The 16102-nt window shown below is 45.0% G+C and overlaps 1 protein-coding gene across 3 annotated transcripts in view; it reads right to left on the bottom strand.

Annotated features, from left to right (window-relative positions):
* fat2 (FAT atypical cadherin 2) overlaps nucleotides 1–16102 on the bottom strand; it is a 101236-nt gene that overhangs the window by 76542 nt on the left and 8592 nt on the right. For 2 of the 3 annotated variants that reach the window (XR_015118971.1, XM_086222332.1), the window contains exons 2-4: nucleotides 9454–12713; nucleotides 8098–8409; nucleotides 1451–1509 (exon numbers count right to left, since the gene is read on the bottom strand). Coding sequence is in view for 2 of the 3 variants with exons in the window: in XM_086222332.1 (XP_086078458.1) it covers nucleotides 1451–1509; nucleotides 8098–8409; nucleotides 9454–12697 (3615 nt within the window). In the remaining variant the exon portion in view is untranslated. The remainder of the gene's footprint in view (nucleotides 1–1450; nucleotides 1510–8097; nucleotides 8410–9453; nucleotides 12714–16102) is intronic. The other variant, XM_086222334.1, reaches the window with a different exon arrangement.

Genomic DNA, 16102 nt, shown 5'->3' with positions numbered 1-16102 from the left:
ACCACAGTATCGTTTGTCCTTGGTGGCTGCATACGTGGGACTTTTACCGCAGTGTCATGACCTTGTAATTAATTAAAGGTTGCACGCAAGCATGCAGACGCATTCTCAGGGATTCCCCGAGGCTCTGCCGCTGACATCCTTGCTGCTAAGACAATACACGGAAAAAAATGGCAAATCTATACGTTCATCGGCCATCATTCATGCGGTTGGTTTATTAGAGCTCGTTTCAGCAGCCAGCGTATGGCCCATTAAAAACCTTCAAGCATGGCACAGAAGTCCCCTTTGATTTAACTCCTATCTTAGCCTGTCATTAAACTTCATAGGAGCTTCGTGAAATATCCAACAAATGTTGACATGTCAGCACTCAACCACAGGAAGGACATAAAATACATAAGACAACACAATAGACCCACTTTACTGGTGTGTTAAACAGGGGATTTTCCATCAGTCGTGACTGGTTTTATGTAACTGAAACACAAGTATGATGTGCAAAACATTCTTTTCGCAGGATTTTGCTGCAGTTGAAAAGGTTTCAGCCCTGAGAGCGTCAAGCTTACCTCCACATACTGCAATATTACACCTCCACATACTGCACTATTACACCTCCACATACTGTACTATTACACCTCCACATACTGTACTATTACTTATGAAACATGGTGATTGTGACTCAGATTGTATTTACTGTACGCAGAAAGAAAGTAGTTCTATGTGAGATCGGAGCCTTACTGGTTTTCGCTTCAGGAACTTTTCCATTATTAGTCACACCGCAGCCAAACATGAACTGTTGGCTTTTCCAAACTGAGCTTCTCATTTCCTTTATTGCCACGTGAATTTTCAGCAAACTGTGGAAACGTTGCAAAAAAGGAAGAGTGCATTGGGTGTGACTGCACGCGCTGGTTTGGAGGGAATAAAATAGGCAACGTAATGCTGCCAGGAGATGGCGGGCAGTTGAGTAAAGAAGGGAACTCACTGAAAAAGATGAGTTCGGAAACCTCAGCTTGCCACATCGGAGCTTCTTCAAAATAAGAGTTTCCCTTATCGTGCATTTACTCCATTTCAAAAATGGGGGAAAAAAACAACAACTTATCGATTAAAAAAAACCTCACAAATTTTGCAGTTTTCTACAGCAATTCTTCGAAATGCATCAGAATATATTGATGAACTTCTAATTAATGTTTTTTTTTTTACAGTTGGTTTTCCAATTATTTTGGATTATAATATTATAGACTTTCTATTTCAATCATAATATTAGATCAACATTCTAATTCCCTAAAGCTGTGACTTGGAGGGGTTTCATGGCCCAACAGGGGGTGATCGTGGCAAACCCATGGGCCACGATCCGGTGGTTGAGAAACACAGTGGCAGAGAACAGGAAGATTAGTTTAACTTTCTTGGCTTCAATCAGAGAGGAAGAGAAAAATATAGTTTGGAGCTCAAAGCCTCTCACCTCGATGCTGTGCTCTGGTTTATCCTCCCGATCCAACGCTGAGAGAGTGCTGATAACACCTGCAGAGAGAGAGAGAGAGAGAGAGAGAGAGAGAGAGACACACACACACACACACACACACAATCAATGTCAATAGTGTGTGTGTGAGATTCCCTAGAAGTGAGAGTGCTAATTACAGCCAAACAAAAACACTGCTCCTGTTATTGTAAGTGTGTTTATGGTCTTCTACTGTGTGTGTGTGTGTGTGTGTGTGTGTGTGTGTGTGTGTGTGTGTGTGTGTGTGTGTGCGTGCGTGTGTGTTTAAGTGTGTTTGGCACGCAGAGCTGAAACAGCGATATGATTGAACCTGAGCAAACAGAAGCTGCTTTATGGATGTTGTTTCTGCTGTTGTGTGTGTGTGTGTGTGTGTGTGTGTGTGTGTGTGTGTGTGTGTGTGTCTGTGTCTGTGTTTGAGCTCTCCTTAAATCAAGGACCAAGACTTTAGCTTCTCTTGTTAATTCCCAAAGTTACACAACCATCTTAAGGCCCGTCAGCACAGAGCAGCTCAGAACAACCAACTCAACTCAGCCCGTCAACGAACCTGCAGACACTTCCCAACTGAGACTTCGCCTCCCTCGTCCTTTGCAGGGTTTCCAGCAGGTTAGTCAGACGACTGTTTTCTCAGTGAATCACCAGTTTGTGTCAGTGATTCTTACGGTTTTCTCTGATAAGGGACGTCATCCACGTGGTTTGACAGGTCACAGCCGCTGGAGCAGCTGTTTGCTGGGAACCTGTGACTGTGCAGCTGTTGGGAAACTGGATCTGAAATCACGCCTGAACATTCAGCTGAGGACTCTGACAGACCGCCGGGGCAAGTTTGTCAAACTGAATTAATAAAGATTAAATTAAAATACGTTCAGGTGTTCTGACAAGTGTGTTCTTTTTGGAAAATGCATTTGCTTCGTACGTCATACAAGCATGTTTTTCTCGGGTAAACTAGACTTTTAACAGATTAAATGAAAAATAGGTCATGAGGCTCTTGGTTGGTTGGTTTGGGGATGTTTTAAAAATCAAATGTAACATAAAATAATACAGGGAGTTATGTGGTGAAAATGATTAAATCTGCTACTTCAAAATAGATTGAATAGACGAATAAAATATAAAATATCTTAAACAAAACGGAGAATTCAACGTTATATTGAATTATAAAGTAATGAAACATATATTTATTTGTCTTCGGACACTTCCGACTTTCACTCTACATTTCTATCAAGGCTCTTGTTGCTTCAAGCGTGAGTTATGGTTTTATTTTCTTCTTCACGTGACTGATTCTCCTGCTGGGGGCGTGTATTTGTCACGCGCTCCCGCTGGAAATGCCAGAATTCAAATGAATGACAAAGAATCATGCCTTGTGTTTCCTATGGCACACATTTGATTTTATTACTCCTGAAGGTGATGAGAGAGAAAAAAAAGAAAAGATTTTGACCTCATCGCATTTAATCTGGATGGATGATGTCAGCTGTGTCTCTATTAGCCTCAGCAGCAAAGGCAGTGACCCTGAGGTGGGGGAGGGGAGGCTGCTAACCCTGCTGACTGGATAATAGCAGTGGTCAGGTGTGAAGTGTTTTGATAAGAGCGTGTGTGTGTGTGTGTGTGTGTGTGTGTGAGATCCCCCTCACAACAAAACAATAAGCAAAAATATCCTTTCATGTGGGTCTGATGTGATTGGCTGTGAATGTTCAGGTCGCTATGTTCAGGTCGCTTTACATTCCACATCTGCCAGATTTGCTGCGTCTGACTTCCTGCGGTCACGCATGTGCTCAGCAGGGGGAAGCGCCCATCTTTAAACTTTGGTATTAATGAGGCGACGCCGAAGTGTAACGCAATCCGGTGGAATTTTCAGAAAATGTTCTCATGAATCTTTCCTCATCAAAATTCCTTCCCAGGCTTTCCCGGGGAAACTGATAAATGAAGGTGATGGTTTTCCCATTTCACGCCCCCCCCCACCCTCCCCACCACCACCTGCCCAACACTGTGACATGTTTATCTGTTTAATTACTGCAAAACAAACACTTTCCTCTGACGTGAGAGGCTCTGATTGTTTCAGGTGAGCTATCCCTATAAAACTGTGGAGGAAAATATGCCCATAAATCACCTTGTACAGCCTGTAGTGTTTCAGTTGTGTCGTTTATTTGCTGCTCGCAGTGACTGCAGACTTTTTTCCTTGGGTCTACTCTTTGTTCATGTCAGTAATTGTGAGGAACCTGTTGCTCTGGGCTATGCTCAGTTGTCAATATGTGTTTATTGGCTTTACTGCTTCAAGTTGTGAAACCGTTGGTGCTGCTTCCCTCCTCCCCCGCTCGTCTACAAGGACGGAGCCTTGAGCGGGTGGCTCCAGCACTAAAACGACCCCTGCTCACACCTCCAGTGAGCTTTCAAGTCCCGGCACTTAGCATGTCTCACTCTGAAACGATTAGAATTCCAGTACTATCTTTATGATCAAAGATAATCACCAGAGCTTCGCTGAATATTTATGAAGCACTTGAAATTGCAGGAGAACAAAGTTGTAAAAAAACCACAGTGACACCATCCATCGTGTCTTCTTTCCACAGAGGTAAACGAGGTTTGCAAAGTAGATTTGGAAGCAGAAATCAGTGCAGCAGACACACTTTGGTGTTTAGAGGTGCAGGAGCTGTTCACCAGCCACAGATGCAGCTCGGGGGGCCACGAGTGGCCTGCAGGACCCTGCTGAGGCTTGTCCAGCACTTTTACAGCACAGCAAACAAGCCCTGCTGGGAGGGCATCATTAGGACAGGTGGGACACATTAAAAAGTGTGTTTTTGTCATTAGTGCTGACGTGGGAATCGGGGATGCAGTCGGCGTCTGTTTTCCCTCAGCCGTGTTGGACTGCTGTCAAACCCACCTGAAGATAAACAGAGTTGTCTGGCGTGTCAGGACCCGGTTTATTTGTTTACACGTCTCGCTCGCTGGATTCGCCGCCAGTCCGCTACTCTACACCTGCTTCCCCCAGATTGTAGCTTTTCAATTTTACTCTGATTCCTTTGGAAGGCTCGATTTCAAGGGAGGCATCTTGAGTTATACGTGCGAGTAATAACCTATCAGGGTCACAATGGTTGTAAAAACATCGCTCTTACATATTAGAACTGCAGGAGGAGGCTTGCATCCTCCTGGAAGAGGAAGCGTGAGCTAAGAATGCTGAGCGTTACTTCTTAAATAACAAATCTATGCTAATCAGGTCGTGTGTGTAAACGAGCCCATGAAAAGAGCCGCAGACAGCCTGATTCATCACTAATTGCAGCAACAAATTGTTTAAAGGTTAATCCTCCAAACTGGCACCCAGGCGCCCATAAAGAACCTGTTCATTATCAGATCGTCAGCGAAGGAAAACTCTCGACCCGTTTCACTCGACTCACAGTTGATTTGTGATAACTGCAGCACTTCTGACAAGGAGGACTTGTGTTTTCAGACGGATGGAGGGCCGCAGCAGCACCCACCATTAGAGAGCCTGAGACAGGGCCGGCTCCGCCTCCCACCCATCCGTTATTATCTCCGATAAACCCTGCTCGGTTCAAGGCATCTTTGTGCGTAATAGGAATTTATAAACGAATATAAATCTGTAAAATGATGTTCTATTGTGTGTCACTACGGCCATTAGCAGAAGCAGCAGATACGACATCAAAGTACGCTGAGGCGATGCGAGGCAGCCAGAGCGAGGAGGAGGAGCAGCAGCGAGATGATAGATAGTGATGCTGGCCTGTGCTGATGCAGACTTGCAGCCTTGCTTGTGAGGATATCGCTCAGGTTTGATCATTTGGGTGAAGCACAAGGGATCAAATGCAGGGCTGTGATTGGCTGAACTCTTCTTATACTTTGTGGACACTTCCGCCAGTCCCAGTCAGGTCTGGTGCTCTGTGCACGCTACATGGCCCGCTGCAGTTTTCAGGGCCCCGGGTGCACAGTCAAGGGGGCATCATCATGGCTGGCGAAACCGTTTGAGACAGTCAAGGACTCAAACTTCTATTTTTCTTTCTCTGAATGTGAGTGGGCCCTTCGACAGAGACTCTGCTGGTTCACTTGTTTGGTATTTAATGAACAAGGCGGACGTGTAGAAAGCTCACCGTTTGCATTGCTTGTTAATCGAGCTGTGACTTTAGCTGGGCTGCAACTGTGCACGATAACCCACAGACTCTCTTGATAATTTCTTAACTCTCTCACTCGTTCTTTTTACTGCCACTTATGATCAGTTCTCACTTCTTTTTTTTTCTTTTTTTTGCCTAATTAAGTACCAATAAAAGCTAATACAGATTTGCAGAGCTGTCAAAGACTCTAGAATAATTTGAGGAATTACAGTAGACGCTGAAGTGGGCACATCGGGACCTGCCCGGCCTCGCAAACAAACAAGCCTCTTCGATGAAACCCATAATGAAACTCTGTAAACGAACAAACGCAGGACACAGTAATTTTGGGTCATTTGGCGCACCCTGGGTTTCTGCTCAAACCTGCTGTTGGAGGAAAACAACAACTTCTTCCAAGCAAAGACAAACTCAATAAAAACAGATTGGGCCAGAATTCTCTTTCTCGATTTAGTTTCTTTTTGATCGTTTATCAACTAATATTTTGTGGTTGAATCACGCAGTACAAAGGTTCCAGCCGGGTTAAGAAAGAAACCAGCGCGGATTCATGAGTCATTCCCATCCTGTTGGGGCAGGAGCCTTTGACAACACTCACCTATTTGGTTATTGATGGAGGGTTCGCTTGGGAAAGACAGACAAGGTGGGTCATGTTTGAAATATCTTGTTTTACCAGCACGGAACATAATCTCTCTCATTTAAATGGACTTGATTCACCTGTGGATGATGATTCCAGACGTTTTTCAGCATCTACTGTTTCGCGATGACAGTTGCAACAGTTGCTCCCGCTGAATAAAGTTGAATTTACTAATTTATACTCAAAAGAAATGAGTATATAAACTACAAACTAAAACTTTCAGCAACAACTTGGCTGCAGGAACTTGAATGGTAGCAGGTTCACGGTGAAATTCAACGTACTGCTCAGTAAAAGGTGATGAAGATGGATGAAGTACTGACGACAACATCAAGTAACATTACTTCTTTACGTTATACTATACATTATATAAATAGATATATTTATAGGGCAACATTAAACTTGACTTAAAGAAGTGTTTTCCTAACTTTGTAATAGAATTACTGCCAGAGAATGAAATGAACAAGTAGCAAGTGAGAAATACTTCCAATCTGCTGTAGTTTCACTTTCACGTCCCTCTGTGGCCTCCTCAGTAAATGTAGCCTACTGATGCACAGTTGTCACACTGACAAAAAAAAAACAGGGAATAGGACAGATCTATTCCAATATATACATTTGGTAGGAACTAATCATAACGGAGAAGTACTTTCTTGAGTATAAAATTAAATCCCACTGAAAAGCTGTCCAAAACTATGATGTGTGGACTTTGGTGTCTGCATGCTTTTGACTATTTAGATATCAGATTTCTTTCTTTTCCTCGTTCACTCATGAAAAATGATGGAATTTTTCCTGTCCAAGGGTGTTTTTTTTCCGTCCGTTTTGCATATTTTCAAGCTATGTGACTTCAAATTGCAGGAATATTTTAATTTCCCACCCCAGGAAAACCCTTCAGAGGTTTACAGAAACCCAAATAAGAGTAAGGTTCAGGTCATCTGCAGCGACGCAGCCAAAAAACCCTTTTCATCCTGGAAGCATCAGTCACTGGATATCAAATACACCTGCTTTTGCACAATAAGCCGTGGTTTTAACTCAACCTTTTCCGCTTGTACCCCACCCCCACCCCCACCCCACCTGCCTTTGTGTGACATTTCTCTATGAACACGGCTCACCCTCACCCTCCCTAATCCTTCAGTATACTGGCCCGAGGGTGTGGACAAACACCAGAGCAACCTGGCGATTACAAGAGGAGAGCAGGGCTTGTAGCGGCTCGTAGCTTCAGAGCTAATGCTGCACTCATTTGCCTGAACATCAAAGTCTGCACAAGGTGATTCGGTTGTCAAAAGATGAGACACCCGAGGGGGGGTGGTGTTCAGAGGCATTTTTGTCTGTTCTTGCTGTGTTGGTTGATCTCCCAACATCCTTCAGAGCACAGATGAGTGAGTTTGTGAGTGACCTACGAAACAGTTTCTTCTAAAGAACTGTTATTTTCAGGTTTACCCTCCCTGTGGCACGCCCAGGTTGGTTCTGCATCGCTTCATCTGCTCAAACCTGCGGCGGTGCATGCGCCTGCATATATTAAACATTTGTCGGAAATGACGTGCTTCAAAGTGTCGCAGTGATGGAATCACGATGCAGATCAATACAGGAGGAGACGGAGCAAATCGAGCTCTGAGGATCAAGCAGAGTTCATGTTTAGATGCCTGAGCAGACATGGCCTTGTTTCAGTGCTGTGATAATTTTACATCTTAATCTAAATTATTGTGATTAGACCATGAAAAGTCACCTGATCATCATCATGAAATGTCAAACTGGAGCTGGCCAGCACGTGCATCTCGACCCTCCTTCACACGTTCGTTTGAAGCAACAGCAGGCTTACGTAATAACATTAGTGCTGCTTTTAATCGTTTCCTCTTAACATTTTTTTTTCATGCTCTATTATTTACCAGTTTTAGGATGGATGTCAAAGAATGTCCGATGAGCCTCCAGGATCTGGTAGGAGAGCTTTTCCTCAGAGGATGTGTCCACATCTGTGGCCGACAGCTGGATGACAGACTTGACGTTGGCCACGTTCTCTTGGACAGACGCAAAATACACCGGCTGGGACAGTTCTGGAGGGTTATCGTTGACGTCCAGGACCTCCAGGAACACGTGTGTCCAGGAGATGAGAGGCTCCGTTCCCAGGTCAGTGACGTAGACAGAGAGCCAGTAGTGAGCAGCTGTCTCACGATCCAAAGTCTCAATCGTACGAATCACACCTGAGACATGAAGGAGAGGGGAATTTGAACAGAACGCTGTTTTCACACCAGTGGATTTTTCTTTCATTAATCACTTAGCAGGCTCATTTTGCATTTAATAAGTGTAACCACCCCGAGGGGATATCAGTCACTGTGATTTTTATGAAGCCTAAGGGACATGTTTGTTATTGGAATAAACTGGATTGTTGCCCAAACCTCAGATATGGCAAACTTTTAACATTCTGTGCTGGTAGATGAGTCCGTTATAGCAATTCTGCTGTAACCCGGTGCGAAACATCTCTCCTTGTTATAAAGAAGACTACATTTCTATTGTGCACCGTCCCCATCTAAACAAACAAACAAACCAAAAAAATAAAATTACAAATTCTGATGTCCAGACCTCCAGTGTCTACATTATACAAAAGAATCCAACAGAAGATTTATGTCAGGCATGAATGCCTTCAAAAGTCATTTAAATTTGCATTCCCCAAGAGAACGCTTGAAAACCAGAGAGATTTATTTCAGCACATTTCCATCTATTTGTCCTGATATCATCTGAGCCTGAAGTGCACCAGCAGGCAAATGGAATGCGCTATGATTTGTTCGAGTCGTCCTCTGAAACAGATATGCTGACAGAAAAATAGTCAATCCAACCCACAGGGCACATCCTGTCGTAGACCGATGACTTCGTCTTCCCATCTCAAGCTCAGGGAAACTAGACGAGGAGCGTCAGGGTGTTGATATATTGTTCTGTCAGTGGACATAAACTTTCTTGTTCTACATCACATTTGAAGTCTTTTGTGACACTGAGGTACAACTCGTAGAAAACATAAGTGCATCTAACTTTGACCTGCCTGCAGTAAAGTAAACTACCGATGTTCTCTTTGAAGAATCTCCTCATTTGATGAGCAGTCTGTCTGCTGTGCTGTTGCTTTACCCTGCATGTGTTTGTGATGTGGATTGAATGTGATGCATCTACTGTACATGGGAGTGTGTGTGTGTGTGTGTGTGTGTGTGTGTGTGTGTGTGCGTGTGTGTGTGGAGTGATAAAAGGGTGTTAGCTACCTTTTTCCTCATCGATAGTGAACACTCCGAGACCAGAGCCGTCGTGGATGTGGTACCTGACGACTCCATCCCTGCCCAGATCCTTGTCTGAAGCAGTGAGGGTAACCACCGACGTCCCCACTGCTGCATCCTCCATCACTCCGGCTTCATACACAAACTCTGAGAACACTGGCCGGTGGAGGTTCTCGTTCACGTCCAGAACCTCAATCCCCACAAAACAGGAGGAGGAGAGGGACCGAGGAAGACCGTGGTCCACCGCCCGGACTGTGAGGTTGTAATGTGGACGCCTCTCAAAGTCCAGCTCCCTCTCAAGGGTTAAAGCGCCTGTGGAGGAGTCAAGATGAAAGATCCCACCCTCTGTGTTCTTGAGATTGTAGGTGACCAGACCTCCGCTGCCAAGGTCAGCGTCAACACTCTCCACCCAGACGAGAAGGGTGCCCACTGGCACATCCTCCGGAACCTTTATTTTGTAAACCTTGGGTACAAATTTTGGTGGGTTGTCATTTATGTCTTGCAAAACCACCACAAGTTCCAGAGTGGAGAACAGCTGAGGGCTGTGCTTGGCTTCTTCTCTGGCTTCAATCCAGAGGTCGTGTCTGGGAGAGGATTCTCGATCTAGATGGCCTGTCACCATCACCTCCCCGGTCAGTTCATCAACTCTGAACATGTCAGTAGATGTCAGGAGGGTGTAGCGGATGTTTTCGCTCGTATCTGCATCCACATCTGTAGCGCGAGCCGTGTAAATGATGGAGTCCACTTCTGTGTTTTCAGGGATGCGTAAGACGTGCCTGGGCTGAGCGAAAACCGGAGGATTATCGTCGACGTCAATGACGTTCACCGCGATGAACTTCCATGCAGATGTTTGCGGTATTCCCAGATCATAAACAGTGATGTTCAGAATGTAGAATTCCTTACTTTCTCTGTCCAGTGGACAAATTAACTGAAGGACACCTGAAAAGGTGTCGATGGAGAAACAGCCGTCTTCATTCCCGCTTGATATGGCGTACACCAGCTTGCTGTTAAACCCTGTGTCCTGGTCTGTTGCCTTAAACTGAACAACAGTGGTATTCAGTGGATAGTCTTCAGCGAGGTCGATAGAACTGGGAATGCTCAGGTCAAATTTGGGAGAATGCCTGTTTGTGATGTGAATATCAGAGAAAGTGTCGTCCTCAGTACTGGTTAAAATGGACTCTATCAGTTTATCGGTCATCTGTTTTAAAACGCCTGTTTCCTGGCAATAGACCATTGCCTCATCGCCTCTGTCGGTGATGGTCACCCTGACGACGGACGGGTCCGAGTGGTGCTTGCCATCTGTGACCACCACTTGTAGTGTGAATGAACCTGTCCCCAGGGGGATGGGTTTCTTTATTGTGACGCGTCCTGACACAGAGTCAATACCGAAGACCTGGAGCTCATTGCCTGACTCAATAAGGTACCGCAGCTGCTGCAGGTCATCAATATCGATGGCCGACAGCTCAACGAGAGTGTGACCTACAGGTACATCTAGAGGAACGGTGGCGTTGCAGGCCACCCTCTCAAATACCGGGATGTTATCGTTAAGGTTATTCAGGGTTACTGTCACAGAGCATTCGCTGACCTGACTGAAAGGGCTCCCGCTATCAGAGGCCCAAACGACCAGGTGGTACCGCCGTTTCACCAGCTCATAGTCCAAATGTTCGGTGGTTGAGATGACGCCTGTAAATGGGTCTATTGTGAAAGGTAAAGAGCCTGAGTTAGCAATTGAGTACGTCACAAAGCCGTTTTTTCCTTTATCTTTGTCCGTGGCTTTTACTTTCAAAACACTGCTGCCGACAGGGCAGTTTTCCTCCAGCGTGGCCTGGTAGGACGTGAACGTGAACTCTGGGCTGTTGTCGTTCTCGTCTGTTATTTCCACTACGATGTGAGTCTCAGCTTCACCTTGATTGGCCACTACGTCAAACTCATACCGATCCTTACTCTCGTAGTCGAATTTAGCTGTGGTAAAGACAATCCCGGTTTTGGGATTTATCTTGAAATTGGCGCTATCTGGATTATTCTTGATGCTAAAAGTTACATTATATGTGGCTGAAGTGACAGAAACTTTCACCACATCTGTTTTTGGGGGAGAAAACTCACTCAGTGTGACGATGTAGGTGTCCTCTAAGAATGCTATTGGTCTGTAATCAAAGGCCGGAACGTGAATTTGTACAACTGGCGAAAATAAACTGGGGAAGCTCCTGTCTTTAGCTTGCAAGGACAGATTCAGCCCAAAAGGAGTGTGAGACCAGTTAATCTTCTTTGTAGAGACCACTTGGAAGTCGCTGCCGTGTGAACCTAAAGGGATTACCTCAAAACACTTGTGGGAATCACCTCCAACAATAATAAGGGATTCCACGGGTTTAACTCCCGCCTCCACATGGACATTGATAGCTATTTTCCCATCTTTAGAAACTGTGGGTTTGGGGGGAGGTGTGATGACTGGAGACCCCGCGGAGGATTTCTGCACATTTACCGTGATCCTTGCGACGTTGCCAAATTTCTGAACCCCAGATATTTTCTTGGTTCTGTCCTCTGCTAAAACAGTGAGGTCATATCTCGCCGCCCGGGTGTAATTGAGCTTCTTGAAAAGGGTGACCGTGCCGGTGAAAGGGTCGACCGCAAAAGGATGGGCTCTGATGGTGAAGGAGTAGTAAAACTCCGCATTCTTCCCGATGTCAGCGTCTGTAGCACTGACCCTCGTCACGCTTGACTGGAGGGGAGTGTCTTCGCTGATGGCCACGTTGTAGGAGGCAGGATAGAAGAGAGGCTTTAGGTCGTTTGTGTCAAGCACCTGGACAAACACCTTCGTCTTTGCTTGGTAGTCAAAAGTGCTTTCTGCTGCCTCCACAGTCAGAGTGTAGGTGTCTCTAACCTCTCTGTTGAGGAGAGCCGAGTTACTGCTTCGCGTTTTGATCCTAAGAAAACAGAAATCCCCAACTTTCACTGCCTCTGCCTGGAAAAGGCCGTCGTCGTCCCCTGAGACGACTTTATATTTGATTTCCCAGAACATATCTGCCATCTCGATGCCCGTTTTCACCGCCGTCTCCACGTACGTCCGCGGGGCAGAGTTCTCATTGATGGTGGTGTTGTAGAGATGATGTGTAAACCTCAGCGGTGAGCCGGCCTTTTCTTTGCCCATACTCCCCTGACATCTCACCACAGTCAGGAGGACTGCTGCTATTGTGAGCATGGATGATCCTGAGGCTGCCATCTTCAGTAGCTCCATTAGGATCCCTGGACCTCTGAGAAAGAAACAAAAGTCAGTGGCAAACACTTGATATTATTAATAGGATACGCATATGCAATCAAAAAAACGTTTTGTTATGTAATACGACTTGATCACTATAATCCCGTACCTTGCTTATCCACACACACACACCTAACTCACATTATTTTGTAAACAGATTAATCATTTCAAGCTTCAGCGACACAAAATGGTCATATAATGCACTCAAGAGCAGAGCTCAGGCCTGTGGCAAGGTATCTCGCTCATGTCCCAACTCGCCTTCAAAAAAAGAAAGAAGGCAAAGTGAGGCAACACATTGTTTCAGGAGCGGAACGTTGCCTCCGAGCCTCTTCAGGCAGGTGGCAGCGCAAAACCTCCCCCGTAATTATTCCTTTGGTGGCCAAATACCAGCAACAAGTACAGAATGAAATTATTAGTCCTATGGCTTTGTCATGGCAGAGATATGAGGGAGGATTTGTGGTTTGATGACTCGGTGTGGTGCAGTGGGCGGTGCAGTTCTAATGTAACGGCTGCATGGACTCTAAACCTGTGATGGAGTTTCCTGTAGGTGCACTCAGTGTCCCTGCAGGCAAAGTACTGCTTTTAAAAATTAGAACCCAAATGACTTTAAACGAGGAAGAACTCAGGTTCACTTTATGAGGCTCATTGGGAAATTCCTCAAGGCCTCCCTTCATTTATTATGTCAAGGTTACATGTCTGTTTTTATAGTTTTGCCACATTAACTAGGTCATTCCAAATGTTTGAGGAACTGCAGCTTTTACTTCGGTAATACTTTAGTGATATAGTCTTAATACTGTGTGGAGTTTAAGTTTTATAATGTGACTCTCCTTATTTATATGTGTAGTTGGGGTTTTTGCAAAGTATTAGTCTGTACTGCACACAGGAGTTTGTTTGCCTCCTCAAATGCTGATCAACAGATGTTAAAAAGCAAAGACTCCTCAGTGCTGCAGTGTTTACATATTCGTTATTTTGATAAATTAACAGTCAAGGTAAAAAAAAAAAAGAAAATTCAGATGCAATATCGAACAGCAGAGATGAGGCATGAAGAGTTAACCACAAACCAACACCCTCCACCTTTACGATTTATTATTCTCATAAAATACCCTTGAATCTGATGTCATATGTTAACATCTGTAATGAGACTTTTAGTGAATGTCATCTTGTCAGTATTTCGCTTGCATGTCAAGGATCCTGATTCCACCATGATGATGTAGCGCAGGATTAGCATGCAGCCATGCCCGAGCAGGGCCGGGGATCAAACGTCAGTACTTTTATGGCAGCAACCAAAATGCTTATTAAAAGATTATTTACGCTTCAGTACCTGAGCGGTAAAATTTCCACTTGTGATTTCCTTTTTCATGCTGTGTCCATTGAAACAGGGAAAAAAGTATGTTCAACCCTAAATTGTTTCATTTTCAGTGTAATGAAACTGTTCAGAATGTGAGGAGTGATCCAGTCGGCTCAGCCTCCATCAACGTTCACGTTTGGGATTTGTACATCCTCCTTCAACACCCCACTTTCCCTCCAAACTTTTGCCCTCAGACTTGTCCATCTACGTGTCCCCCTGTTCTCGACTTGGATGGGAAAAAAAGAAACTAGTTTAGAGGTGGAGCAAATGTGTGAGTGTGAACATCAACAAAAGTAGAGCCGAGATGAGCCTTTTTTGTGTGTGACCCTAGAAATAATCAAAAGAATCGTCTTCCAGTTCAGAAACAAGACCGTTTGAAAAAAGGTGCCTAAAACCCACTGAGCAAAACAACACAAAGGTGATTCCGTCTCATCAGTGTCTCCACAAAAGACATGAACCAGAAATGTCCAAATCACAAAAATATAAATGTGTAGCAAAACAGAAATGGAAGAAGCCTTCACTGTTTCAGATTTGACACGGGCCTGAGGCTGCATCACACACGCATCCAAGGCCCCAGTGGGCACATGAAAAATGGAAATACCAGTGCCAACGGTGAGCCCAGCTGATGCACGGCCACACCGCGCCAGCTCCAATTTCACACCATCCCCAACTGACAGCGGAGACGCCTGCAGGGCAGAAGACTTTGCCCTTCACTGCCTCTTTGACAGCCCATCCAGAGCTCACAGCGATCTGTGCAGAACAATCTGCGGGGCAGAGACGGCGTTCCCAGAGATCGGTAATGAAAAAGGTCCGCGTCATGCGTTTTGCCCTTTCACTCGTCTGTATAAATACGCTTCTTCAGATAGCATTATGAAAGCAAATCAGCACCGTTTGCCCTTATTGTTCGAAATCCTGGTGTCAAGATAAAAGGCACAAAGAAGTAAAACATCCATTATCTCACAATTTAGATGGGTTCATGAGAAGAGTCCTCCCGCGGTGCTCCAGGTCTCCAGGTAGACTGGCGCTGGAGCTGTCAGTGGAGGGTGACAGGTATGTGGGGCTTTATCTTCAGTCGGGGCACTTGGTGACAGATAATCAGATTACACCGGTCAGGGTCACTGTTTGGGTTTTGGAGGAGATTTAAAACATCTTGTAGTCTTGCTGGATTGGCTGCGTCATCCTTGGACTGAGGGACTGGATTAGTTAGACCAGCTATCATCAGTGTCGTCCTGATCCTACTTTAAGCCGAAGACATTTAACATGACATGGTTCGTAGCAGCAGGAGCTCCCCAGAGACGCTGCAGGTCTCTCCCCCTGGATGCATGCAGCAGTCGTCCACAGGCATGCTGGTGTGTTTGCATCTGCCCTGTTCTCGCTAAGACAAAACACCTCCTGAACAACTTTGAGGAATTTCTTGAGATTTGACACAAACGCCCACTTTTGCAAGTGTGTTAGTTTCGGGGGCGAGGAATCACAAGATTGTCACACTGAGGTAAAACTCACGTGTCCGCACTGCAATAACCCCAAGTTTAAGACGAGTGTTATCTTTAAACAGAGTTTCAAGTTGGTTAAAAATGTCAACAAAACAACATTTTCTACAGACTCAGAAATAAAGGTAAGAGACAAGAGCAGTTCCGTAGTTACGGGCTGACTTCTGCAGAATGTTCCCTCAGAGGAACGCGTTACCTCAAAAGGACAGACGTTCTTGAAGAAGCTAAAGAAGAAACAGGAAGGGCACAAAGTGACCTGAGGTAATTTGCTGGGTGCAACAGGACTTTGACCAATCCGAGCGTCATCTATTTTCTTTGTGCCACATTGAAATGACGGATTCTGCAGGTTGGAGAAAGAAACAGTTTTTCTGCTGAGGAAGCAGAGGGAATGACTGTTCGCCCCCCACGTCTATAACAACAGAGCTAAACGTTTTAAATGTGTTTCCCCTGGAAAGTTTCCTCCTTCCTGTCAGATTTATGACTTTCGTATTTTGCTGCAGGGACACAACTTCACCCAGCCTCACTCATCTTTAACATAAATCAAAA

The sequence above is a fragment of the Aulostomus chinensis genome, chromosome 13, assembly GCF_037954235.1.
Source record: "Aulostomus chinensis isolate RoL2024-O1b breed Wild chromosome 13, RoL_Achi_v1.0, whole genome shotgun sequence".
NCBI classification, from domain to species: Eukaryota; Metazoa; Chordata; class Actinopteri; order Syngnathiformes; family Aulostomidae; genus Aulostomus; species Aulostomus chinensis.
This window is presented reverse-complemented; position numbering and strand designations above follow the sequence as displayed.